General features: G+C 42.5%; 1 protein-coding gene across 1 annotated transcript; it reads left to right on the plus strand.

The window, feature by feature from the left end:
- smad6b (SMAD family member 6b) lies at positions 1–27,319 on the plus strand. The gene is made up of 4 exons (XM_053623047.1): positions 1–1,641; positions 8,390–8,446; positions 9,197–9,274; positions 25,828–27,319. The coding sequence occupies exons 1-4, from the start codon at positions 858–860 to the stop codon at positions 26,373–26,375; spliced, it is 1,467 nt and encodes a 488-aa protein (XP_053479022.1). The 5' UTR covers positions 1–857; the 3' UTR covers positions 26,376–27,319.
- The last annotated feature ends 87 nt before the right edge of the window (positions 27,320–27,406 follow it).

Below are 27,406 nucleotides of genomic sequence, written 5' to 3' on the forward strand. Positions count from 1 at the left end.
GACTAGCACATGATGGTAGTCAGCCAATGGCTCCACCGCTCTCCTCAGGGGCCCCGTGCGTGCGCGCGCGCGCGCGCGTGTGTGTGTGTGTGTAAGGGGGGAGAAAAAAGAAAAGCAGAGAAACGGAGAAAGGGAGAGCTGTGAGCTGCAGTGTTTGGCCAGGTCTGAACACTGAATCAGGAGAACACCTTAGTCGAGGATTGTTGCTTTTTTTTCTGACCTCCTCAAACAACGGATATTTTGGATGACTAAACCGGAGTGTGCTGGAACAGTGAGGAAATCAGCCAGGATCGCGAGTTCCGACAGGGAATTTTCTCTATGGAATTAAATCGCCGAGGAGCTTCATTCATGTGGCCGTAGAGCGGGTCTGAATTGGTTTCAAAGTCCGAAACGCTTGAGAACGCTTAAGTTTTTCTCCAACCCTTCCAATAGCTCATTACAATAGCTTTTTATTAGTTTGTGATTCTAGTCATTTTTTTTTACACTCTGGTCACCGTAAATTATGCTCGATGTATACTTATTCTCTAAGAACATGAACTAGTGCATTAAACAGATGAACTCAAGTAGTTTTACATGTGCGTGTCTCGCACGACTGACGGCGTTCGGTGTTGAATGCATTTTGTTTTCAGTGTAGCATTGCATTTCATTGATGCTTTGTATATTTTAATGCTACCCAATAACGTGCCTTTTAACCCCATGTTGTGGTTTTGTTACCGACCCACGGTGCTCTGCTGTGCGCGCGCTGCACAGCGCTCGGCCAACCTTAATGTTGCACAAGCTCAGAAACAGTTGTAAAACCCTGCGATTGGAACAGAATTAAAACAAGAAAACACCCGATCAGATTGTTAAATTGTCGTATGTTCAGGACGAAACGCTCAGGTCTCGTGCGGCGACTCTGGAGAAGCCGTTTGGTCCCAGATAACGAGGAGGGTGACGGCAATGGCAAGAGCGGAGACTGCGGTCGGGACGATGTCGGCGAACATCCGGAAAAAATCGGCAAAACCGAGTTCGGAGCGATGACCCCGAGCGGCTCGGCCGGTGCGGAGCTCGGCGGAGGAGTGTGTTCCAGTGCCGGCTGGGGGGTGACTTTGGACCAACACGGCGGCGCCGTGGTGTGTGTTCCGGAGCGGGGAAGCCCCCGGTCGGCGCAGGACATCGACAGCAGGACGGTGACGTGCTGCTTGTTCAAAGATCGGGACTCTTCCGGACCCGGAAGCTCGGAAGCTCCGACTGTGGCTCGCGTGAAGGAGCCGAGCTCGTGTCATTGGGCGCCTCGGAGCCCCGGCAGCTCCACAGTCGAGAGTCCCGAGACAAAACGGGGCTCTTTTGCAGAACAGGAGCTCAAGGCCGCCACGTACTCGCTGCTCAAACGGCTGAAGGAGAAAACGCTGGATGCGCTGCTCGAAGCTGTGGAGTCCCGAGGCGGAGTGCCGAGCGAGTGTGTGATGGTGGCTCGGGGAGAGCTGCGTCTGGGCGCTCATGCAGCTCCGCCGCAGCTTCTCGTGTGTAAGCTGTACCGATGGACCGACCTGCAGCACACAGCGCAGCTCAAAGCGCTTTACGAGTGCAAGAGCTTCGGCGGGCGCGACGGACCGCTCGTCTGCTGCAACCCCTATCATTACAGCCGCCTGTGTGGGCCAGGTAAGCACACCTGCGCTCGCCGTCAGTCCGCTCATCAGAGTAACTTGAATGGGAACACTGGATTCTGCAGAAAGTGCACGGGGTTTGAAAAAGCCTGTTCTCTCACTGTAAAAATGATTTGAAGTTGAACTTAAAAATGATGCGACTTGGTTGCCTTAAACATTTTAGTGCGTTCAAATTCAAATAGGCTACGATGTAGTCTGCACGATGCTGCTTCATACTTTGACAAAAAGAAGAAAAGTTATGAAAGAAGGTCTAAATAAAATATCTACTGTGTTATTGGCGTTTTACATGGTTTTACTTAATGTGTTCATGTACTAAGGCATGTCTTGAGTACAGAAAAATACAAACTTTAAAATTAGCTTTAAAAATTGGTGTGGCTTGCTATTCAGAGTGTGTGTGGTGTAATTCTGAGATAAGCCTTATATGATTTCCTCCAGCAGAATACCAAGAAGTGCTGGATTTATACCATGAGCTGCACTCCTACAAAAAAAAACCCCAACACAATTCTTCAAAGGTTCACTGGATAGTTAAGGGTTCTTTGCTTCCTATACTTGGACCTTTTTCTGATAGGGAGTAAATCTGCTGTATGATCCTACATAGTACCTTGAAGACTTTCCTCAGAGGGAAAACCATAGAACTCTTAAGGGTTTTACATTTTCTAATGTGTGTGACAGTCTGCTATACATGTGAGAGTTGCTACTGAGAAATTGTGCTCTGGTGCAGGCCTCAGCGAGTGTCTGAGAGATTAAAATGGTTCCCAGGTTTAAAGTAAACTGGCACACACTCCTGCCAGTCAGCGTGGAAAGCCTGTTTATGACACTGAGCAAGAAAGCCTTGAAGTCTTTAAAAAAAACAACAACAAAATAAAAACAATGGTATGCATTCAGAACGATTTTCCACTCAATTTATGTTCTCTACGTGGCTGCATTTCGACATACTCAACAGAAGTCCTTCCATTCCATGTGGCCTCTTAACATCTAAGTAATTCCAGCAGCCAAATGACCTCCTAACTAATTAACCTCTTTCTCCCGACCCCTGCAAAAAAGGATAAAATGGCCTACAGATGCATTCCAGTGGACGTGTTAACTAATTAACTACACCAACCTGCATTTTTTTTTAACTCACTAATATTTAGCCTTAATGTCAATGAGTATGATGGTGACTTGCATCACTTTATATAAGCAAACATATGGCCTATATAGAACAAGCTAATCATAGTGCTAAAATCTAGAAGGGAACGAACCTTTATGTAAAGATCTGCTGGATGATAAAGCTAACTTGATGTGCTGTGAAACACAAGCACTAGGCTAACTAAACAAACTGAACAGCACTAGTTCTCAAAACCTTTTCAAATGGCCATTGAGATTGTGCATTCTGGTGTGTATGAAACTTTCTAGATTATGCCTTTTGCCTTGCCAACTACCTGGCTTTCTCATAACACGGAAAAATTTAAATTAGGTCTATATTAATTGATACAGGTTCATGAATTTCTATGCATCTGATGGATATAGCCATGGTTCAGATATTTTCTGTAGCACACAATGGGGTGAATTGGACTCCCTCCAGGAGTCCAGGACGTTGCTTAAAAACTGAACAAATTTTAAAGACTCTTGATTAATAGTAGTAATGAGCTGGTGAGATGTCACTTTAATGTTTGGGTACTAATTGCTAGCAGGATGCTGGAGTTCTGAGACCCTGACCACGCAATATGGAGGCCCCTACGCCCTAGATTATAATCGACTGTCATTGTTTTTATGACCCAGCACAAACACTGCCTTTACTAATTTGTAAACCAAGCCGTGTTTTAGATCACTAATCACCGTTTCTTTGGTGTAGAGGTGAGAGAAGACCCCCTGCTGCTATTTTCCATATTGACATAACTCGCGCGCGTTCATGCGTGTCCCGATAAAGCCGGGGTTTCTTTCATGGTGAACCGAGGCCTCTCGACTCTACAAGCGATTCCCCCTCAGTTAATGTTCACATACGACGCTTAAGACAACCATTCTGTCGTCTAAGTTGAACTAAGTATTATTCTCCTCATATTTAATCGTTCATGTATCTCACATGAACAGCACTTTAAACTTTTAACAACGCCCAGGTTTGTGTCTGGGCGGAAAAAAACCCCGTTAGTTTAATTGGTTTGTCATAAAATCGCAACATGTAAGCAGAAGCGAGTCTATAGCCTACTAAACGCAACTCAGAACCCCTTTTCTTTTATTTAGTTAGACATTATCCCTTTTGAAATGAGATCAGTTTCAAGTTGCGTTTTAAAAGCCCTTTTTGCCTAAGAAGGTCCCCCTCATGCTATTTAGGCGAAGGAGTGGTGATAATATACAGTTTGCATACTGCTGGCGCCAGACTGACTAGCTGTGTGTATGTGAGTGACTGAGTTTAGGATCCTGGCAATTACCGCCGCCGCTCTTAAAGAGACAGACGCTATTATGCTCCCCCACCCTTCTTCTATTGCTTCTCCCTCTAGGCGAGGTCACATGTTCACAAACTTTTCTATGGAACGCCAAACGGCCCATAAATATGGCGACTTTTCCACGCCGAGTTTGCAGTAGACCTGTTAAGGTGCACCTATTATGTTTTTTGTTCTTTTTTTTCTTTCCAAATATCACCTATTCATGTAGTGTGTTATGTAGCTGTTTGTGAATGTAAAAACGTGTGCAAAGTTTCAAAAATCAAAGTGCACGACAAAAAAAGCAGGAACCGATTCTGAACAGCTCAAACGAGTCGTTAGTAATTCCAGACTTACTCCCTGTACTAACCTACGTAGGTTTGTAACAAAAAGCCCCACCTCTGGTCTTCATCGGCTGCTCGCGAACAGACTGGTAGTGGGCATTTCATTTTCAACACACGCTGACAGCGTTAGACCAATCACAACAGACTGGGACGTCTGACCAATCAGAGCAGAGTATGCTCTCTGAAAGGAGGAGTTTAGAATGCATCCTTTAGAATGAATCATTGAAAGAGTCATTTTTGACACTTGCGGGGGAAAAGGTAATGCTGCAGTTTAAATTATGAGAACGTTAAAGTTTTTTGACCTTGGATGCATGTAAATTTATTGTATGAGACCTTTAAAACAAAATTAGGCACGTTTCAAAACCATAACAGGCGCGCTTTAACGCTGTGTACATCGCTTGGTGTGGTTTCGCCATTATTTTAGCCGTTTACTGGTTTTCTTTCAGAAGCTCACATCTGTTTGGCCTCGATTATCGGAAAGTTTTCAATCTTATAGTCAGACAGTGTGACACTTTGCAACAACGTTCCGGTATATTTTGATCCGATGACAGATATGCAGTATAAAGCCCAAAGTGTGCTTCACTTTTTACGCGTACGCTAGGCATGGGCGTAACCACGCATTCTTTGGGGGGGTCGTGTCCCTCCCAATGTTGAGGAAATAGCAATCTGTCCCCCCAATATACAGTGCAAAATATTTTCTATATGTCCCCCTTTAATGAACCCTGCCAACGGATCTGTCTTTTCTTCATCTATTCTATTTATTTATGTCTGTTCCTTTTTAATATATTTCCGTTTGTTAAGGAAAATCGGTGTGTGCCCCCCCCTCCAATTGTACACTTGGTTGCGCCCATACTCAATGCAAGTTCGTTGATATATTTTAGCAGCTCAGTCTGTAAGAAATGGAGACAGCAGCCAAGCGTAGAAAAGTGCAGCAGAACATACGAGCTTTTTTCAGACAGTAAGTAACTAGATACCTAAATAGTAGGTAACCTTAGCTTAGTATAGAAGGCATCATACCATGGCTTGGTTTGTTCTTAAGAACGTCAATTAACTTTTGATACTTGCACACCCATGAATTAGGCTAGGCTAACGTCAGTTCCAGTTTTTGACCATTAACATTACATTCATTTGCATATCCTCCCGCCGAGTTCGTTGTGAACCTTCACGTTGTGACAGACTGTTATAAATGCGAGTGAAAGTGAGGAAAGTTGCACAGCATTTCGTTCCTTTACACTACGTTTGGGTTAAGGACAACTAAGTGGACCCCCCCAATGTCCATACCATGGTTACGCCCTTGACGCTAGGAACGGCATACATTTCATCATCAGCAGAGTACGCACGTACCGCACAGGCGCATCCAGATTTTTCTAACCATCGCACATGCGCATTTAATTCTTTTGCACTATTTATTTGTGACAGTATGAAAAGTGATAACAGTAGCATTACAAGTAATGTTGATTCACTTTGAAGCTTGTAGACATTTTTAGACATTAAGTAGACCCCTTCTGACAATTCCCTCTTGCCATGGTCTGAAAGAAAGTTTTTACATTGTGCCTTGCAAACAAAGCAGCCCGTGTAGCTGTGGCTGTGGAGAGGTGTTTTGGGTCTAAAAGATTGCTGTCTCCTCACACCAATCATCTCCACTCCCCCAGATGAATGTCTCCATTCAAATTTGTGGAGTGTGTGTAGTTTGAGGGAATGTATTTACTACCACCCGGTTTTGCAGTATCCATGCACGTGAAAAATTTTTGCAAAGAGACACAGGCTTTGACGATGTGTACAGGGATATTGCAAGTTGTCATAATGCGCATTTGTTGACCGCCTGTGTATGCGTATGTGTCAAATGGAGTATACTTTGAAAGGCTATGTGTATGACTGTGTGTGTACGCTAGGGTACACATAAAAAAAAACAAAGCATACTTTTGGCTTAAGGCACTTGGGGCTGGGTGATAGGACAATGTAACTTTATATCGGCAACGTTTAACTTGAGGAATGACAATAACGCTAAGATGTAATTGTGAACAGCTTATGAAACAAGCTAATATTACTCTATACATACATTTACTTATCCTTCAATAAACAACTTTACTTTTTATTGTCACTGGAGTGGTACTAAGAGTGCACTTGTTGTGCCTTTAGTATGTACCGTTTACCTGAAACCATGAATATAGTGTACCTTTAAAACCAACTTAAGGTGCATAATTGAACCTTAAGGACCGCAGAGGCCAAAATATGGAATTTATTTGTGATGTCACGCTCGACAGTAGTGGTTCATGGCTCATATGAAAGCAGACAACCAGAGCTTTAAGAATTTGCAGTTTTTCCGTTAGTATTTCTTTTTTACTTGGCCTACCAGGTTTAAATCCAGGTGGATGCTACACACTAGAGGTGGTAGTATAAATGTAAAGCGCTTTGAGTGTCTAGAAAAACACTATATAAATGTAAGGAATTATTATTATTATTATTATTATTATTAAATGTACAATGTTTTACTATCAAAAAGCTGTATCTCTGCTGTCTGTTTTATCACTGTACCAGTGTTATTGTGGAGAGGTGTGAAAAGTTTGCCCAGCAGGGGGCTCACACCCTTCCCCTTTCCCATCGCCCTGCTCACCAGCAGCTAAACACAGAGTCACAATACTCTACACACAGAAACCCAACCGTGTACTGACTAATCTTATAACAGACCTGTGGCAATAAAAAAATCATCATTTATTTATACATGAAAATGTGTGATAGTTAAATTTCCGAACACCAGTGTACTGCCAGAAAGGGTTAAAGAGTTACTCCAAAGGTTAATTAAGGGTGCATCACATGCACCTGGTAAAAGATACATACAAAGTTACAAAAGATGCACCCTTGATGGTACCACGCCAGCAACATGGAAAAGTACAGTTCCATTCCTTTATTTCTGAACTTTCAAAAAAAACATTTATGAATGTAGTGATTGAGGTAAGCTATAGATGAATTAGCAAATGCAGCATAAATTACTAATTAAAAAATTACTTAAATTAAAAAAACCCAAGACATTTTAAAAGCATCTATATATGAGGTATTTAGTTATTACAGAATGAAGCTCTAAAATCAAGCTACAGTGGATTAATGGATTTGAACTTGTTGATGACTAAAATATGATGAAATTAAAATACTTTAACCATGCACTATCTTGTCAGTTTCTTCTAGGCTTTCTGCTTAGGCTAGCCATTTGAACAAATAACGAGCTATCCCGGCACCCCTGTGGACTTCTGGGCTTTGTGGTTGACACGTTTAGACTGAAGAGGCTTGTAAATATATAAAACATGTTTATATTTGGGCACAGCTCAAATATAGAATGGAAAAAAATGAGGAAACCAAAATGAACGATGACAAACTATTTACCATGAGAACCCTGCTGTAAACATATGTCTTATACATGGGGTGAGGCAATATAAACAATTATCACAATTTCTGTCACTAAAGGATCACTATAATTAATTTTAGATATCGCTCTGGCCTAAAGCTAATTAGCCTGCTTAGTCAAATAACGTACCAGAGCTTTCGGTAAAGGAACATAAACAACAACTGGTTTACACTACTCCTCACCCATTGTTATATTCTTGAATGGACATTCTGGTGTTTCCAATTGCAGATTTATTTTAGGGTGTAAAAGATTATTGTAAACATCTCCAAGCCTAGAAAATATTTGCTGCATTAAATCATTTGTTGTTTGAGTATTAAAAGTTTATTTCAAAGCATCATTTTCCTCATTTACAGTTCTATTTAATTATGTGACTGCAAACTGCTTTAAGTAGCATTTGAAACGTATAATATTTCTATGCTTGTTGAACTGTTAATCTTTATATACTGCAGTAGCACTAAAAGAAAATAGAGTATGCACAGTGAATGCTTGCTCAGCACTTTTTCCTGCCATATTTATGCAGTGCATAATAAGTGCTTCAGTAATTGTAGGATAAGACCTGTCTATGATTCTGTTTTGTAATTCTGTTCTGTTCTTCTGCAGAGTCGCCTCCTCCTCCTTACTCAAGGCTTTCTCCTAGTGACGAACACAAGCCACTGGGTAAGTGTCCCTGGAACAAACAAACAAGCCACACATATATCTGAAAATCTGACATCCTTTTTTAATTTTTAAAAACTGCAGTGTCTTTAAGTGTATATATAATAATTGCAATAGGCTTTGCTAGGAGAAGCTGTCTCTTAGTAGCAAAAAGGCTACAAATGACCCATGCATCAATTTTAAAGAAAACCCCCCAAAAACAGGTATTAACCTGCCCATTGCAGTGATACCATCAGTTGTCACCCGCTAGTTAAATCCCTGGCTATAGAGAGGGATGGAGAGGAAGCAAGAGTTCAACAATGTGAAGAATTTTAATGGTGGCAATTAGACACAGTGCCCAGGAATCTGTGGCGGTAACTGCGAGAGTGAGCGGTGGCTGCAGCCAGCATCCGGCAGGCCCATTTCCAACATGCCAGTGTGGAGGTGGGTAGCCTTGGCTCAGGCCTGGCTGTGTGGTGAGAACCAGTGGAGCCTGGCTCAGGGTTGGGGTTTAGGCTGGGATATCCCCCATTACCACAATGAACTCTTGTTGATTTTCGTTGACCAATGATAGCCTCATGACCACTATTGTACACATACAGCTCTGTTATTGTACATGCAAAGCACTGACAGGATGTTATGTTGAAGATGTGATGAGATACAATGGAAATTAATCTGAAAGTGTAACTGAAAGCAATTAATTGGGGTGCTGGTAAACACTGGACAGAGCTGCAGTTGTTTGACAAGAATTTACTAATTATCTTGTCCTCTCAGATCTGTCAGATTCCACACTGTCTTACACTGAAATGGAGGCTGTCAGCTTGCCGAACATCACCCAAGGGGAATTCTCAGGTGAGTCCAGTTTACATTTGGAATGTTCAGGCCTTGGATAAATATGCCATTGCTTAACTGAGAACATTTGTGAGAACTGTCGATGCTTTGGATTCTAAATACTAGCATGGCACACGCTGTTGTCAGATTTCAGTGCTATTTTTCAAAATGCATTACATAATATCACTGTTCAGACAAAGGCTATGCAACTTTTTTGCACTGCTTGAACAAACAGAATTATCAAATAAGCCATTGTTTTATTACATGTACATTTTATAATAAGTGGATGGAGCTTTAAATCCTTTATGATGTGTTAGTCTAATGGGAGTATGCAAACGTGGTAAAGATATATGGAGATATAGATGGAAATGGAAAGTGTGTTTTGTTTTGTTTTGTGTGTGTGTGTGTGTGTGTGTGTGTGTGTGTTTGAGGCTATGAGTTCCCATTTAGTCGAGCTAAATGTGCAAACTTTGCAGGTAATTTGGTTTTTATGTTGTACTTTACTCTTCCTCATTAACGGACATTAGGAGTAGGGAGAGTGCGCCGCAGATAAAGCTCTCATTGTAAGACCGTACGAGGCACAGTGGGCCATGCTTGCTGGCCACAGAGCTGGCCTCCCCTCCTGTTTTTCTTTCAGAAATATTTGAGTGGGATCAAATTGTAATAAGATCCAGGCTAGCTGGGACACACACTAGCTCGGTCTCTCTCTCTCTCTCTCTCTCTCTCTCTCTCTCTCTCGCTGTCTGTCTCTCTCTCTCTCTCTCACACACACACACACACACACACACACACCAGCTATGGCACACACAAATTCACAGCAGGCATGCTCACATTCAAATAGCACATGTTTGACCCCCTACACACACGCGCGCTCACACAGTTACAGCTCTATCTAGGCATACTGAAAATGCGAAGGGGGGTTGGACAGGTTTTCTGCTCCTGTGAACAGGGCCACACTAAGAGAAAAGAGGAGAACCAGCCCCGTCCTGTCTGCCGATTTGAGATGAAACACTCCCCTCTCATGGCATGAACTCAGCATGCCTGTCTCATAAAACTGGAAGCACATTGTGCATGCGTAGGATCATGGCCACAGCCGAGGGAGACACTAAGGCCTCGCCTCGTTTCTCTCCCGAGCTGGGAATAGCATAGCTCATATTCAAACAGCACATGTTAATGGAGTGCTTGGCCAGATGAAGGCTCTCACTTCACATTCCCCATATCCCATCACCACTACTGCTCGGCCTGGCGACACTCCCTGTGTCAACAAACGCTGGTTCACACTAACTCTGATTCTGGTTCACTGTATGTCACACAGCGCAGAGCTGAAGGACCCGCTGCAGTCCTCCTCGTTATTGCAGTGTGCATATAGGGCCTTTTTGCTTGACCCACATTTGCATGTTGCAAATATAAGCTTCTTATGCTTTAATCATATTTAAATGTATCACAACCTAGCATTGTGGTTATTTTCTCCTCCACTCTGTCCTATTAGTATCTGCTTCGTGTAGCTAATTATGTTGATCTTCGTTTGTGCATTGCAGAAAACTTCCTCAATAAGTCATTGCTTAAGTATTCCCTCAGCACTCTGGAGAAAAGGAGAAACCTTCCCCCCCAAAACACTTATAAGCACACCTTCACATCCGTCTCCAACACTCCACCCTTCTGGCATGCAGAGAGTGGAGATCAATGAGCAGCAGTCGACCGTGTGGTCCCCCACCCACACGCAGGAACTAGTAAAGCTCTTAAAAGTGGGGCCTGGGGGCAAATTGTGTGTTTTGTGGGGGTAACAGCCTGCTGCAGATTGTAGCCCATGGGCTACTGTAATACCTGCTCCTAACACTTATCCTTCGCTGTTTGACAATCACTTCGATGCATGTCAGAACTGGATAGGTAGGAGGGGTGATTTTTAACTTCTTTTATTTAGTTATTTATTTGTTTGTTTATTTTGTAAAAGTTTTGCTTGAAAGTCAAAAGCCAGGGGTTTGCCTGTTTGAAAAACAAGTGCTGTATACAGGATTTATAGTTGTTGTTTTTTCCCCCCGGAATATAGCCTCCAGGTTTGCATCTCATGTGCTTTGCTTGGGGTTCATCTGCATCTGCTGGGAGTTTTTTTTTCTTTTCTAATGATGGTAGTGTGGATGGAAGAATAATTGAATGAAGTTGTCTAACAGCCAGTTAGTCATTTAGAGTGTTTTATTTAAAAAAAAAAAAAGTTATTTATGTTATTAAAAAGTTGTTTCACAATATTCTGGTGAAAGTAGCTCACTTGTAATAATTTCTAATGTAATAACAACATATCATTATTACTATTATTATTATTAGTAGTAGAAGTAATAGTAATAGGATAGACAGAGGCATCTGAAAATTGTTTCAGAAGTGAGTGAGGTTTGTGAACTTGGTGAGCAAAATGGTAGCAAATCACAGTTATTCAATTTTCAGCCATTTATTAGCAAGGCTGTGTATGAAGATGAAATAAAACGAGTTACTTTTAAATGACCTTTGCATTACTGATGAAGAGGGTTATCTGTGTTAGTTACTAAAGGGCTGTGTACTGCGTCGACACTTCCCTAAGAAAGACGTCAGACCAGTGTCAGGTGGACATGACCCCAAGCCACAGGGCTTCCTTTAGACTGATTAACTGACTATTTGTTCAGACAACCCCTTGACTAATCGATTTAGATAATATATACATTCACATACCCCTATTGTTGTGTTGCCTCGTGATTTGCAGAACAACTCTCAGATGTAATAAAAGTGTTCTCTGGAATTAGGCAGTGAACGTTTTTTAATTTTAATCCATAAAGGAATATTGGTGCCTGTACTATAGCTATTTTCAGTTACTACATTTTTTTAATGGGGCTTCCATTTTGTTTTTCCAGATCAGGGGTTTGTATTAGCCTGTAAAGACCATTTCACTTTTTACTGTTGTTTCCAAACAGGTTAATCTTCATGTCATCTGCTTTAAACATAATGTCCCAGACTTCCATGTAATGTTTTTTAGCAGAATGTACCCTAACCTTGCTGTTCTTAATGGTCTGAAAATGTCTCGTGGTAAGCTGTCTGAGGTCATGCGGGTGAAGACTTAAATTTATGGTAGTCTTTGACATTATGCTGTGTGTTCCTGATCTGTTCAGCGTTTCTGAACAATATGCATTGTTTCATTTTAAATCGGTTTCCATTTGTATTTGTTGGTTCCACTCTGGATTTGTGTGCCTATGACATCTGTTTTTCTATACCTAAATGTGCCCAGTGACATCTTGGTAAAAAAAAGTGTGTGTTTGTCAGCTTGTGTTTACTCTACATCACTGAGCAGTTATTAAGTCTTCATTTTTCATAGCATGGCTACTGAACATATCTTCCTGCTGTGGTATATCTGTATCTGTGTATGTGTGTGTGTGTGTGTGTGTGTGTGTGTGTGTGATACAGTGTGTGCCAAATCCTCAACTGGGTAGTCATGCAGAACACCTGTTTCCTCACTCCTCACTTATGGTCGTGTGGACATTAGAATGATGCCCTTTGAAGTTTTTTTCTCATTGCTTCCTGTATAACTGTGTGCATGAGACTCCGTGTTTCCCCTCAAAGTTGGGTTTTTGTGATCTACGTGCTTCACACGTTCAGACTTCTGGATCAGTAACAGCGCGAAGTTGTTGCATATTCACTGCCAATGTTCCTGCTGCTCCCTGAACCTTTCAGGCCTCTTGATCATTTGCAAGTCTATGAATACAAGCCGGCCGTAGTATTTTGCATTTGTGTGGAAATACCTTATAAAACAGTGATAAACAGACCAGGTGTTGGGGTTTGTCACTTCAGCCACGGCATCGTTTCAACAGCCTCAAACTGACGTCACAAGCCTTCGCAAGCTCCCTTAACAAGCACGGTGGAGTTTAGCTGCCAGATGTCAGAAAGGAAGCTAATCCAAACTGTTTACAAGTGTACATCTGTACTAGTAGACTTTTGTATGGTATTACACCACCATTATGTGCATCAGTTGAGCAAATAGGAAGTGAGCTGTTTTTCTAGATATTGGTATTGTCTCGATCTGCTTAGTATGCATTAGTCCTCTCTTTTTTGGCTTGACAGGATTATGTCTTATCACTCTCACTGGGAAAAAATATGCATGTGTTCTTCGCTCACTCCCTCTCTCTCTCTCTCTCTCTCTCTCTTTCTGAGTTAGAGGTGTGTCAGAACAGCCATTAGACTTTCACCCTGGCTTTTTTTTGTAATCAAATTAGCTGGGATAGCTAAGGATAGGATCTGCTTTGCATTTTCTGATCCCAGATCCCAAAGCCATGGACTGGATGGAGATGGAGAGACTGAGATTCAGAAGCATACAGTTTTCAGTTCAGGAGACTGCAGCACGGGTTGCTCGTCTGTTGTCTTGTGTTATTTAACAAGGTTCCTCCTGTTGGCTGAGTAGGGCTTAAATCTACTAGCCTGATGCCTCCAAGGCAAATATGGGAGTGAGTGACCGATGGTTATACAGAGGTAGTAAGCCTTACATATAATAATATAAGTCTTATATAGCTGTGTGTATTATATTGTAATAGAGAGTGTTAGTCTGAGTACAGCAGAGAAAGCAGTTTGAGTTACACTGGAACTGCTGGGGTTGTGATTTTGCCTGATATAAGTAAATAACAAGCACACACACACACACACACACACACACACACATACACACACACACATGTGCAAGTCTATCTTGGGGACTACATGCTGGATCCTCCAGAGTTGTTGTCTGCTGTTCTTCTCTGATGCTCAGGCTATACAAACTCGCATGCCTGTCTGTCTAGGTCAGTCTGAACCACCTCTGAAGTTCAGCTTCCCTTTGGATTGTGCTTGTGTATGTGTGTGTGTGTGTGTGTGTGTGTGTGTGTATGTGTGTGTGTGGGTGTGTGTGTGTGGGTGTGTGTGTGTGTGCGCACATAGAAAGAGAGAGAGGGAAATGCATGGCACATTTAAACAAATCAAAACACGCAACACCATATGGATGTAGCACTGATTAGATTGCATGCATAGATTTTGTACAGGTGTAAAACGAGTTTGTGTGTGTGTGTGTGTGTGTGTGTGTTTTCCCTACAAATTGAGGTCTTTGCTTATTCAGTGGATACTGAAAATAGCCAGAAGGTTATTAAAACCTTTTTTTTTTAAATACACATGCTTTGTTTTATCACACCTCAGCTAGCAAAGATGGCCATGTTAAGAGCCTTTGATTCCGAGTTTGTTGTGGAAAAGGCCGGTTTTCGTCCTTTGAATGGAATTAGCCTCATTTGGATGTCATTTAGCTGGATCATTTGCAACACACCGCAATGTGCCATGCGTTATTTACGCCATAGTGCTGCCTTATTAATTTTTTGCTCTTGTGAGATGTTGCCACATTTTCCGCTAGTCATGCCAGCATGTGTACCTGTAGGACATTAATCATCACTCTATCACCTGTCACAGTTGATTGGTCTGAAGGGCCACTTGGCCACACCGGACCCCCTTTTGCTCTACCTTTGTTTGTCCCGGTGGGCTGCTGCTCCTCTTTCTCTTTCTCTCTCTCCATCTTTCTCTCTCTCTCCTTCTCCTTTCTGCCTGGCATGAGGCCTCAGGTTTCCACCGCAGCCCCCGAGCCTGGCTGCACTCCCCCAGGGCCTTGAGAGCTCCAGGATACGGGATGTGGAAATAATGTGACTCGAGTACTTCCACCCTGCCTCCAGAAAATCAGGTTCTGCGGATTGTTTATTTGAGGGGAAGGAGGCCTCAGCCAAACATCCTGTTTTAAAAAGCCTGCCTGCGTTTTGTAGCGCCGGGGCTTAGGGCCCCGCTCAATCGCCCCTTTGACGGTAGGGGGAGGCTCAGGAATGTTGAAGAGAAGGCCAGTGGCCTGGAGGTGATGTGCTAAAGAGTAAGTGTGTATGTGTGTGAGATATTGTGCGTGCGTGTATGAGCACTTGTACGTCGGCATTCATTAATGGACTTTTCCTGACATATTTTGTTTTGAGTTTTGCATAGTGTGTGACGATAGACTTCCTGAGTAAACATGTTTTTGTCCCTTGCAAACACACAAATAGCAAAACAGAACCGTGCTGTCAGTGAGGCTGCGGGGCTCTCTTCGAGTGTGTGTTCCGGTCCGGAGAGACAGATTTCCTCTTCCCTTACATAATGCGTGTAAAAAGTCAAAACACACGCACACACATGTATGTACAGTGTAGTACAGTACAGCAGTCAGGCTCCTGTAGATTCACTCAGAACAGATCAGGATTTTTTTTAGTTGACTCATGGATTTATTTTTGGTCATCTCATTATATTTAGGCATGTATTATCTGTAACTATTTTAAAAGAGTAATGAAAGGGATAATCGACTCTATCTTGTCTTCTTCTTAAGCATGTATTTGTAATCACAATGTGTGTGTGTAGTTGTGTGTGTGTACTTTACTTGACCCCTGGATGTGGGATTGGAATGAGATCTTGTGGATATTAGATTAGAATCTTTTGTTTGCTCTCCAGGTTGTTTGAGAGTTATAAGGATTTCAAGATGTGAAGCGTTTACAGAGTGAGAGAAAGAGACGAAGGGGAGTGAGCGAAAGAGATTGGAAGTGAGACACAAATTGTTTGGCTCTTTTTTTCTTCTCCTTCTTCTTCTTCTTTTTTTTTTTGGTCAAACAGCCATGTTACATATTTTTATAACAGCACAGCAGTTGCCTTTTAGCCCGTCTGCATCATTATTCACTCCAGCGTTTTTGAAGATTGCAAGTAACCATGCATCATAGTCAGGCATCTTCACGCTGTTTCAGGGCCCGAGTGTAAATGTTCATCAGTCATTTATCCAAGTCAAATAGCCTGGCCTTTCTGTGACTGATAGGCAGCGGCTAATCTAGTGTGCAGTGTGGAAATAATAGGCTTCCAAATCAGTTAAAAGTAAACAGAAACTGTGCTGCTGCATGCTGTATTTATTTACTGCTCATGGCAACACTATCAGGAGCCGGGCAGAACCTTGCCTAAATGATGTGGCTTTTCATTATGGTACATTTCAACTTTGAGCTAGCATGGTGTTTCTGCTTGACGTCATTGTTTTGCCTGACTGACCTTGAAATAAGCCTTACGTAAGTTTTAACATCCAACTTGACCCATTAGACTTAGTATCAACAGCAAACTTTCTTTGCACAGCTGATAATGTGTGTATATGCATTCCCTAATACACACGAGCGCCTTTGCTTTTCAGACAGCTGCACGCGTAGCCTGGCCCACTCACATCCCGCAACTGAAAAATACGGCCCATTTGCACAGGTTATCGTTTTCACCAGGAGATTTCCTCCCATGCGCAGCAGTGCCAGTGAGCTAATCCTGCAGCGTGCTGTGGGAAGGTTGGCGATGCTTGTCTCTCTGCGCTCCCTCCTCCTCGCAGCGCTCCTGCACTCCTCCAATGGAGCCATTCATCTAGGCCAGGCCACGGGGTTAGGACAACAAATAAAGACCCAGCCATGCCATTAAAAATGTATGGAATGTCCAACTGTTGGTTTAGTATTTTAGCCAGCCTTCTCTCAAGGCTGCCGAGAGGCAGAACAATGCTGCGTTTGAGTGCTGGGCGCTCTGAAAGTACCCGGCTGGCCCAGGCTCAGGGGAGCGGACGGAAAGAGGTGGCAGTTGTGGATGCTTACGTTGTGTTTTCTCTACATTTTGTCTCCTGGCCGGTTTTTTAGGACCGGCAATTCTAATTTGGTAAAGAGGAGAAGGGATGGGCTGCTGTGTAAACCTTCAGTGTAATCAGCTGACTAAAATAAGGTGAATATTTTTGCTCCCTTCCTCTCCAGAGGAACTTTGACAGTTGTTCCGGGGACCGATGGTGGCCAGTATTTTTAAAACAGCAAAGAGCTAGCACATTCTTCTGTGCCTGCAGAATGCTCAGTGAGGATTAAACAAAGGGGCCCACGTAGCCCACCTTCTCCACACTTGCTCCCTACTGAAAGAGAGAGAGCGTCTGTGTATGTACTAGAGAGAGCGAGCTTGGATTTTTAATGTCTTCATATGCTTTTGCCTATTTTCTTGGCTTGTGAGTTGCTTGGCTAACATGTAATCCGAGCAGAGCGCATATATTTGCCACGGAATTGGATTTGAATTTCCTGTTGTGGTTGTTCCCTCTTTCATACACTCTTTTCCATTGCTCAAGCCAAGCAAAGATGATGTAGTCCTCTGTCCTAAAAACGGGTCCTGTAATCAAAAGACTTGAAAGCAGCTCAGACCTGTCAGTCTAACTCATATTGGCAGGAGCATAGATTTAGATTTTTCCAGAACATCACTGACTTGTTTGTTTGGTGCTTGAAAATGTGGAAATATTATTCAGTTGAACCAAATGGGATCCAGCATCCACCATCAGAGGTGTTCTTCACAGAACTGGGATTTTAATCTCTCCCAAACTGCCCCAAATAGGTTCTGCATGGTGGTACATAGAATGTGAGCGATCTAGGTTTGTTTTTTTTACACAACTCACATATGTGCAGAAAAACATCTGTTGAGGCCTGACAGTGATCAAACTATAGACAGGTGACATAGAAAAAAACAACATAAAGTGTCTTTGTAAGGTGTTTGGCCATCACAAGGCACCAGTACAGCTTTGACACAGATTCTACAAATCTCTGTAACTTTACTGAAGGGATGAAAGTCATTCTTCCAAAAGATATTCCCTCAAATTTGTGTTGATGATAGTGCTGGAGAGAAATAAAATCTCCTATAGGTGTTCAAAGATCTTGAGACTGCAAAGGCCGTAGCATATAATTTGCATCATTTTCATACTTATCAAACCATTCAGTGAGCCCTCATGCCCTGTTGATGGAGAAAATTGTCATCCGTGACAAGTGTGACCACTTCCATCAGGATAGAAATGTTCCATCATAGGTTAAAGGTTCTCATTCAGTCAGTGAATCCAAACCATGAGAGCATAACAGAGCCGGTTTTCTTCCCTTTAATTTGTTTCGATATTCATTTTTGCTTACACACTCTGATCTCATTAGTTGTGTAATGAAACATACCATAGCTATGTTATTCCCCCAATGTCATTTTGATCGGTTAACATTGCAGGATGTGGGGGGAAAAAAAAGAGTCCTTCTGAGCGCAGCAGCCAGCGCATCATCTCTCGGTCCAGAGCCTGGTTTGCTCTCCAAATGTAATTACAGTGCTCAATAGAGAGTTTGTGCTGCCATTCAGTGCCCTTTACTGAGGCCTTTCTGAACTCATTTGTACACAGGCTATTTATGAACAGGGAAAAGATCTGGTTATCCTCACAGGGCTGACACTGTTGTCTAATGCATGCTTTTAGTTTAAATGTAGATTGTGTGTATAGTGTGACAGAAGGGCATTATTCGATTTGTTCCCCTCTGGCATCGCCTTGTTGACATGCCTGATAACTTGCGAATGATCAGAAATGCTCCCTTCCACGTTTTCATTATGCTTTAGTGCTCTCGCACTGGCTGCCCAAAACTGTGTGTCCCTGAGTTGTTGTAATTGAACCGGAGTACTCGAATGGCGGCGTCCTGACAAAACCCATTTTCCCGGCGCTTGCTTATGCAATCCAGTCAGTTGATCAATAGTCAGGCATCCACCATGCCAAGTGTGTGTCCATCACCTCACCGAAGCATCATATCCAAATACACAGCTTTCATTTGAAATGGACTCAATTTTACACCGGCCTGAAAGCAAATCTTCACTGTTATATTCAGCTGTCAGAGCTCATTGCCCGCTAACACATAGGATGTGTTTGGATTGTAGCACAGATATATGGGATACAGTTCTCCGTGGTCTGAGACACACCTGTGGAAGATGCTCATGGGAAAAGTGTAATGTGAAGCGGAGTTTCAGTCCACACAGAGCGCCCTGCTTTCACTCGGTTGGCAGATTGTACACGTACCATGGCAAACATAAATAATTAATACATTTAATTGCTTTTGTTTCTCAGCTGATACTTAATGCTTAAGGCAAATCAAATTATTTTAACCATAAAATAAACGCAGTAAATACAGCTGAATATCCTTTTCGTGTTTTGTATAGTGCTGTGTGTTTCCTTTAGTGTGAAACCCATTTGTGCTCCTGACCCTGCGTTCACACTACTAATTACTAAGAAGACTTTAGAGCTGAGATCTAAATACAGATTTTCTCAATTTTATGCTAATTTGTTATGAAGCATGTTACCAACAAATCCTCGGACCAGTACTACAGCATGGGTTGTCCAATGGGTTGGCGCTTCTCTAATCTCATGATATTAGTTTGCTAATTGGGTTCAACAGTGTAGGCCTACAAATGAGAAAAGTACAAACCCAGAGCAACATGGCCAGTCTCTTTCTAGTCTGACCTAAAATGCCGAACATCTAAGATTGTAATCCTAACATCTAATTAGTTCTCTATTTGTTATGCATTATTGTTCTTAACTCTTTTGGAAATTTAGCACAAAAAATATGTTGGGGGGGGGGGGGGACTTGAAGAATTGCCAAAACTGATGCTGTAATCCAGATTTCTTGATGGTGGACTCAGCCCTGTTTGGTGTACTGTTCTGTATATGTAATGTTACGTCAAGAATGAATGTAGGATCAATTTGGGCCTTTCACTTATGACAAACCAAAACAAGAAACCCATGTACTAGCGTCTTCTCAGTCTGAGACGCAATGGAGGTAATAGGGGTGGAATGTTATGGACAATTTACTGTATCATAACCATATAAATCACATTTATTTGATTTGTCTTGATGTCTGCTTACTTCTTACCATATTCTGTGACTAAGGCACTCAGCAGCTGCAGTTCCTGTTCAGTTATTTGTCTAGAAAAGCCAGTGGAATATTTGAACTAGTTTTGACTGGGTTGTCAGAACAATTTTTAAATAGTTTTCTCTGATTTTCATTTTGTGTATGTTTTTTTCCCTTCTATAAAGAACATTTCCAAAGGCATTATACAAATACTGTGGTTTGTAATGTCGCTATGTATTATATTAAAGATTTACTATTTCATACATGCAGTCGCACCTCTACCTTGTACACACTCAGCCTTTCCAGAGGACCTGACTCGCTAGTTTCTGTGCACTCAGATGCCCTACGTGTCGAAGTGTGAAGACATGAGGGCCGCAGCACGGCTGTCTGCATGGCAGGAGCCAAGTGCTGGGCTTTACATGTGGCTGAGGTGTGAATCTTGCGGTCATCTGACCATGTATCCAAGTCCATCGTTAATGCCACAGAGTCTTTTAGGAAGGATTACAGCAGGGTGATGCACTGGCTGAATAATACGGTCACATCCTCAAGGGATTCCCTGTTCTTGTTCTTGATTATGTTCACTGGTTTGGCATTATATTAGCGCAACCCTATCTGAATAAGAGGGTGACTGGTGTTAGTGTGTAACTCTTTGTGAGCTTCTGTTGCTTTGGCCTTTTCTTTTTTTTTCTTCTCTGGCCTGTGCTCAGTCAGACTTGCGAGGGAAAGCCGAGAGAAAGAAAGAATGAGAGCGACAGAGAAGGAAAAAAAGACAGACAGAAATCTATCTGAGTGAGGGCGCAGGACCGGTTAGTGCGTCTGGCTGATAGAGCAGTCTTTGATGGCAGAGATAGCACAGACGCCAGCCTAAATGTAGCTTTAGCCAGTTGTAAGTTGCTTTGTAGCGATAGTCGTCTAAAAACATCAGAGCCGTACCACATAGCTGGAGAGGGTGGGTTGGTGGAGGAAGCTTAGGGTTGTTTGGGGTAGTTTTTCCCACTCAGAGCAAACCCATACCTCCCCAAAATACAGCCTTTCCATACAGACAGAGTGGGAAAAAGAATGCTCCAGTCAGTCTGGAGAGGCATCAAAAAATAAATTTTGTCTATCGTAAACTGCACTCTGTCTGTTCTTCTGCCTCCCTCTTATTTGCCATTGCCCCTTTTCCCCCTCTTTCTCTTGAACATGCACATACAAACACACTTCTGAAGCTGTCTCCCCCTCTGCCTGTCAGCCTAGTGGTACAGTCTAATAGCTGGAGGGGAATCTAATCCTTGGCACAGGATAAGAGACTCCAACAGCCCTTTCTTTCCCTGTCTCTCTCTCTCTCTCGCTCTCTCTCTCCTCCTTTCTGAGCAGCAGAGGAATGAGTTCATCTTTTCAGAATTCCCTGGATTAGAGAGGGATGAAAAAGAGAGCAATGTGGGTCTGCAGTTCGGCGGGAAGAGACGACAGGCCCTCTAAACCATACTGCTCTTCTTCTGTCTGCTCTTTTTCTCTCTCTGGATGTGAGTTTAGCCCAGGGCTGTTCTTCTTCTTTTTCTTTTCTTCTCTGTATGGTGCTTTTAAAAGCATTACTGGATAATAAGAGAGGATTGCCATTGAAACTCTCAAGACCTTTTTGTGTACTTAGTTGTACTTAGTAGTAATTACTCCCAGATTGGGGGGTGGGGGGTGGGGGGGGGGTTCTAACCCTACCTTTTGTCCGCTTCTTTTTTAGCTTCTTTTCATATTGTCCCACTGCATGCAAAGTCTCGGGTACATCAGGACAAATGAGGATTATTGTTAAAAACGGTACCATGCCAGTCATGTCATTATTTATTTATTTATTTTTACATTCCACATCTATTCAGAACTGAATTGAGAACATGTATCTGCAGTACATAAAGCCTATATTCTCACCTCGAGTAACAGCTCAAGTATTGTGATGCCCTCAAGCTGACCTGGAACACGTACACTATGATTCACGTACAGTTTGTCAGGGTATTATGAACTGTGCCGTCTGAGGAAGTGGCATGACCCAGCTTTGATACTCCTCACTCCTCAAAGAGTGTATAAAAGAGGAGAAGCAGCTGTATAGGTTTGGAGTGGTTTCCATGGAGCACTTTGCTTGTTGGGGGAACAGTCGCGCTCTTTGCCCTGCAAAGCACGGGATGAGAAAAGAGCCATGAAATACATTTGTTTGCCCAAGTGATTACACCGGTAGTTTTACACAGGGCATTATGCGCAAGTGCAGACATTCAAAGGGAACGCCTTTGTGCGTCTGTGCGTGCACGTATGTTTGTGTGCGCTTTACTTTTTGAAGTAGTTTGAACAATGAAGCAAAACAAAAGGCTGGACCGAAAGAAAAGGCTGCTTTCCAGATAGCTGCGCACTTGCTTTGAAAGTAACTGGTGTCTTTTTCTAAGTCTAAAAATCACTCATGTTGTTGACTAACCTGAATCTAACTGAAAAACTAACACTCCACTCTTAAGACCCTTTATCCACTTGTTTGAGTGTGCAGTTTACCATTAAATCATCCTAAAAGCCCTTGGTTTTATTGGAATTCAGTTTTACCAAACAGTGTTGCAGAGCACTTCAACAAAGGTGTAGAACTTTTCTTTCACAAATGATTACCAGCCTGCTTTTGTATACAGTATAAAGAGTGTGATTTGTTTCAAGGTTTTTTATTCCACCCCCCGTTTTCCTGAAGGTCATCTTTTCTTGGTCAAATGGTTTCCATAAGTGAATTCCAAATTTAGGCTGTCTGAGGGCTCTGTCTCTGTGTTGGCAGCCGACAACGTGTGTCTTTTAGGAGACTGATGCTGAGAGGAGACAGTTCTGAGAATATAATGGTGATAATAATGACCGCTACTTTCCTAATGGGTAAACGGAGCTGTTCCGAGGTGGCGAGGTTAAACAGATGCAAAGTGGAGTAATTGCTTCCAGCTCTCTCCTCTACGTGTGTGTGTGTGTGTGTGGTTGATGAGTGTCTGTGTCAGGGATTTGCTCTATGAAAATAACACGATTGTGTATTTTAGATGCAAAGAAATGGATTCCCGAATGTTTTAAATCACCGCTAACTGTGTCTTCCCCTTGTATCTGAGGTGAATCTGAAATGGGACATGCTTTCAAATATATTCCATTCATTAGGTTTTCTGGGAGTTTGTATCAGTTCTGGCACCTGTATTACAACTGATGCGCTAGTGCACCTGGCATCACTAACGGAGAACTGCTTGTCTTACCTGCTGGAGATCTCTGGGGAGAGACAGGACAGGAGTTCTGCAACCTCTTTGTTATGTGCCAGCATGGTGAGCTACATTTAACAGCCCTAGCTGACCTCTAAACTGAAAGGGAATGTGTCTTCTTTAAGACACCGCTTTAAGAGGTGTGACAAAAATGTTGGCAAATCGATGAATGCTGAAAAAGACAAGGAGAGGAAATTGAACTAAGTGAGACCGAGACCACTGAGAATCTACTGATTATTTCCAAGCAGGACTGTGTGTGTTGGACGAGGGAGAATGTAAATAAGAAAGAAAGAGAGATGGTACTGTTTTGTTAAGGAGATTCTAATAACTTTTCCCTTCTCAGGAAAATGTATTCTCTCTCTCTCTCTCTCTCTGTCCCTCTCCCTCCCTCCATGCTGACATAATCATAGAGCGGCACAGCCAACACACACAAATTTCACTCCAAATCAAAAACACTGCCTGAAACGCTCACATACTTAATATGCATAGAACAGCAGTACGCTCGTACACATACACACACGATACAATTAGGAAAAGTCCTGGCCTCCTGTGATATTTTTTTTTACTCGCCTTCCCAAGCAAAATATTAGATCCATTATTAACCTTTGTTCCTTACAACTCCTCTCTCTCTCTCTCTCTCTCTCTCTCTCTCTCTCTCTCTCTCTCTTTCAGTGTCTTTATTATAAATGGTAAATTACATGATACTTTTGTGTTAGAGACAAATGAATTATTTAACACATTTGGCTCAGTGTAATAAGCTGTATTGGTTCCATCCAAAGCACTTCACTTTACAAAATACTATTAGTATGCACAAATATTTTTATCATCCCCCTCTTACTTCTCATAAATATTTAGGGAGTAATAAAGTTCTAAAATGCTAAATTATCATCTATAATTAAGATCCACGTTGCAATTCTAACAGCAAACATTTTTTTATAAAATATTTTTATACTTTTTATTACTTTTTTTTTTTTTTTTTTTTTTTTTTTTTACATCTTTCACCCATAGATTTCAACAGAAAGTGCATTCTCATGTATCACAGCTCCTCTAAAGCCTTTATATTTTGCTTGTGTTAAGCTAGAACCTGTGTTGTGTGTGCAGTGTGTAGACTGCTCGTAAAGCAGTACGCTTATGTTCAAAGCCTCTGAAATGATAGCAGACAGAAGGCTGTAAAGGCCGTTGAGGGAAAAAAAAAGATACCTTGCAGGCTTGTGCAAGATCTGAGGAATTCACTAATGGTAACGTTCAGGGGTCCAGTGAAAAGGGGCCATTTTCATGTGCTCTGAAATATGTGTGTGTGTGTGTGTGTGTGTGTGTGTGTGTGTGTGTGTGTGTGTGAGAGAGAGAGAGAGAGAGAGAGAGAGAGAGAGAGAGAGAACATACATCTATTCCTACACAGCTACACAATTCTCTCTCTCCCAGATTAGAGCTGGGGATTAAACTGAGCCCAGAATGTGTGCTTTACATTTAATACATGTGTGAGTTCCTGTTGCTGCAGTGTGTGTTTGCTGTATGGCTCTGCGTAATAGGCTGGTCATTTATTAGGGCCGGAATGTAGCCAAGAAATGAATGGGGCCACAGAGCGGGCCCTTTAAATCCGCTCTGCCAGCAGACTCTCTGAAGCAAAATAATGGCATCACTTGCCGTGTAAGTTAATGGGAGCTGATAGGGCGAAGCCTGGGGGGTCAGGAGGTCGCGAGCTTGGGCTAAGTCGTCAGGGAGCTGAATGCCATTCCTCTGGCCCACAGCAGGAGCAAGGAGGGAGGGAGAGAGAGAGAGAGAGAGAGAGGGAGGGAAGAGACCTCCATCCCCCATCCTTTTCTAGCCACCTTCAGCCACCCACCGGAATGTACAGGGAGAGAGAGGGGAGAGAAGAGAGACAGAAAAAGAGGGATGAGTTGTGGGGGAGGGACGAACTGGATACAAGCTTCCTGCAGAAGAAGAATATATGAGAGGTAGAAATGTCCAGGAACTGTGTGCAGTTTCATGGAATATGGAAGTGTGTGTGTGTGTGTGTGTGTGTGTGTGTGTGTGTCCAGGGACTTGTAACTCAGTGGGAAAGCGGAGGGCTTTGGCACTGAACACAGTCCACAGACTCCTCCGCCATGAAAAGTGAATTAGCGAGCTGATTTACAGTGATTTACAGTTCTGGGTCTCTTTCTATCTTTTTTAAAGCTCTCTGCAGGTATTTCATGACTAGACATTCGATCACACTAGGGAGAAGATCTGTTAATAGATTAATAGTTTACAAACAGCAGATAGTATCATTTGAAGGGTGAGTCAGTTGAAATATGTTTTTTGTTTCCCTGGTTCTTTTCCAGTTATCATGATTTCAAGATATAATAAGGCCAATGTCTTTCACAGACAGTAGTCAAATTTAGTCTTTTGACACATACTGATCAGATCCAAAGCCTAAGAGTGGTGCCCCCTTGAGGCAGTGCAAAAAAGTACATATATCTAGTGTAACTACCTGTTGGGCATGTATGCAGATAAACACATGGATTTCAATTTAACATCTTTGTATTTCTGCATAGAAGACATGCCCGACATGCCCTACATTTTAACAAACTCCTAACATCAGTATTAACTATAATAATAAGATTCTATAGGTTATAATCCTCCTTTTTTCTCTCTCTGACAGATGCCAGTTTGTCACCGGACGCCCCTAAGCAGAGCCACTGGTGCAGCGTGGCGTACTGGGAGCACCGGACACGAGTGGGTCGCCTCTACCCAGTGTATGAGCCCTCAGTGAGCATCTTCTATGACCTACCTCAGGGCACGGGCCTATGCCTGGGCCAGCTGGGCGGCGAGCACCGTGGTGGCACTTCCCAGCGCACACGCAGCAAAATCGGTTATGGCCTGCTGCTCAGCAAAGAGCCAGATGGTGTGTGGGCTTACAATCGTAGCCAGCACCCCATCTTTGTTAACTCACCGACGCTGGAGGCGCCAGGAGGCCGCGGCCTGCTTGTACGCAAGGTCATGCCTGGATACTCCATCAAGGTGTTTGACTACGAGCTCTCAGCTCGGCTGCTGCTGCGCCACGAGGCTGAGCCTGCGCTACCGGACGGCCCATATGACCCCAACAGTGTGCGCATCAGCTTTGCCAAGGGCTGGGGACCCTGCTACTCGCGCCAGTTCATCACCTCCTGCCCATGCTGGCTCGAAATCCTCCTCAACAACCACAGATAACACACAAACAAATACTGAGACACTGAGAGCCAGTCACAGACTCAGAGCCAAAAGACACACCCAGAGACAGGACAAACCCCACAAACTATCCCAAATATCGTCTACTTAGATTTAATATAAAGTTTTATATATTATATGAAATATATATTATACTTGTAAATACTGGAGTCATTTTTACAATGTAATTATTTATGTATGGTGCAATGTGTACATGGACAAGTGGAAAAAACAGAAATGCACTTTGGCTTATATATATTATATATATAAAACATCTATAAAGATAAAGAATTTTTGAATACCATTTTGAAAAATTATACAGCAAAATTAGACAAACCTGGTTTTGGTGTATAGTTTTTACATATTACTAATATCCAGACAAAAAGCTAACACCGTTCACACATTGATAATAAAGTATTCGCATAATATTTGTCTGGAACTGCTCACTTCTTTCCTAAATGAACGGCAGGAATGTTCATTTACATCACCATCACTATTCTATAATGCATTCAGTGGGCGTGTGCAATGTACTACCTGTGTGAATATACTTCAGAAGGTGTGTACAACGGGTGGAGCGGCCCTCAGGCACTGCCACAGGCACCAAAGAGTCTAGCAAATAAAAGGAGCCAGTGTGAAAGTATCCTCTGGAGGCTGGCTTGTTTTACTCACCAATGGCTGCTTTGTGTTCCTTGTGAATACTAGTGAAGACAAGAGGGAGTGTTTGCGTACTCTAGTGCTGACCACTGTCACTGGGATGGTAACCGTATTGTACATCGTTCTTTTGAAGTAAATTCCTTGACGTCTCCATGAGAGTACATAAGAGTTCTTATCAAGTCAGCATTATGACTAACTCACTGTCTCTTTCTCACTCACACGCGCACACACACACACATTCTCCCTCAGATTCAATTTTATGGAGGAATTTTTTAAAAAATTGAATGGGTTAAAATATGGAAATTTCTTTATCCTCTGAAAATGGAGACATTATTAACATTGGAAAGGGTTTCAAGGAAACCAGAGCTTAAGAGAGCTTT

The sequence above is a fragment of the Ictalurus furcatus genome, chromosome 4, assembly GCF_023375685.1.
Source record: "Ictalurus furcatus strain D&B chromosome 4, Billie_1.0, whole genome shotgun sequence".
Classification (NCBI taxonomy): Eukaryota; Metazoa; Chordata; class Actinopteri; order Siluriformes; family Ictaluridae; genus Ictalurus; species Ictalurus furcatus.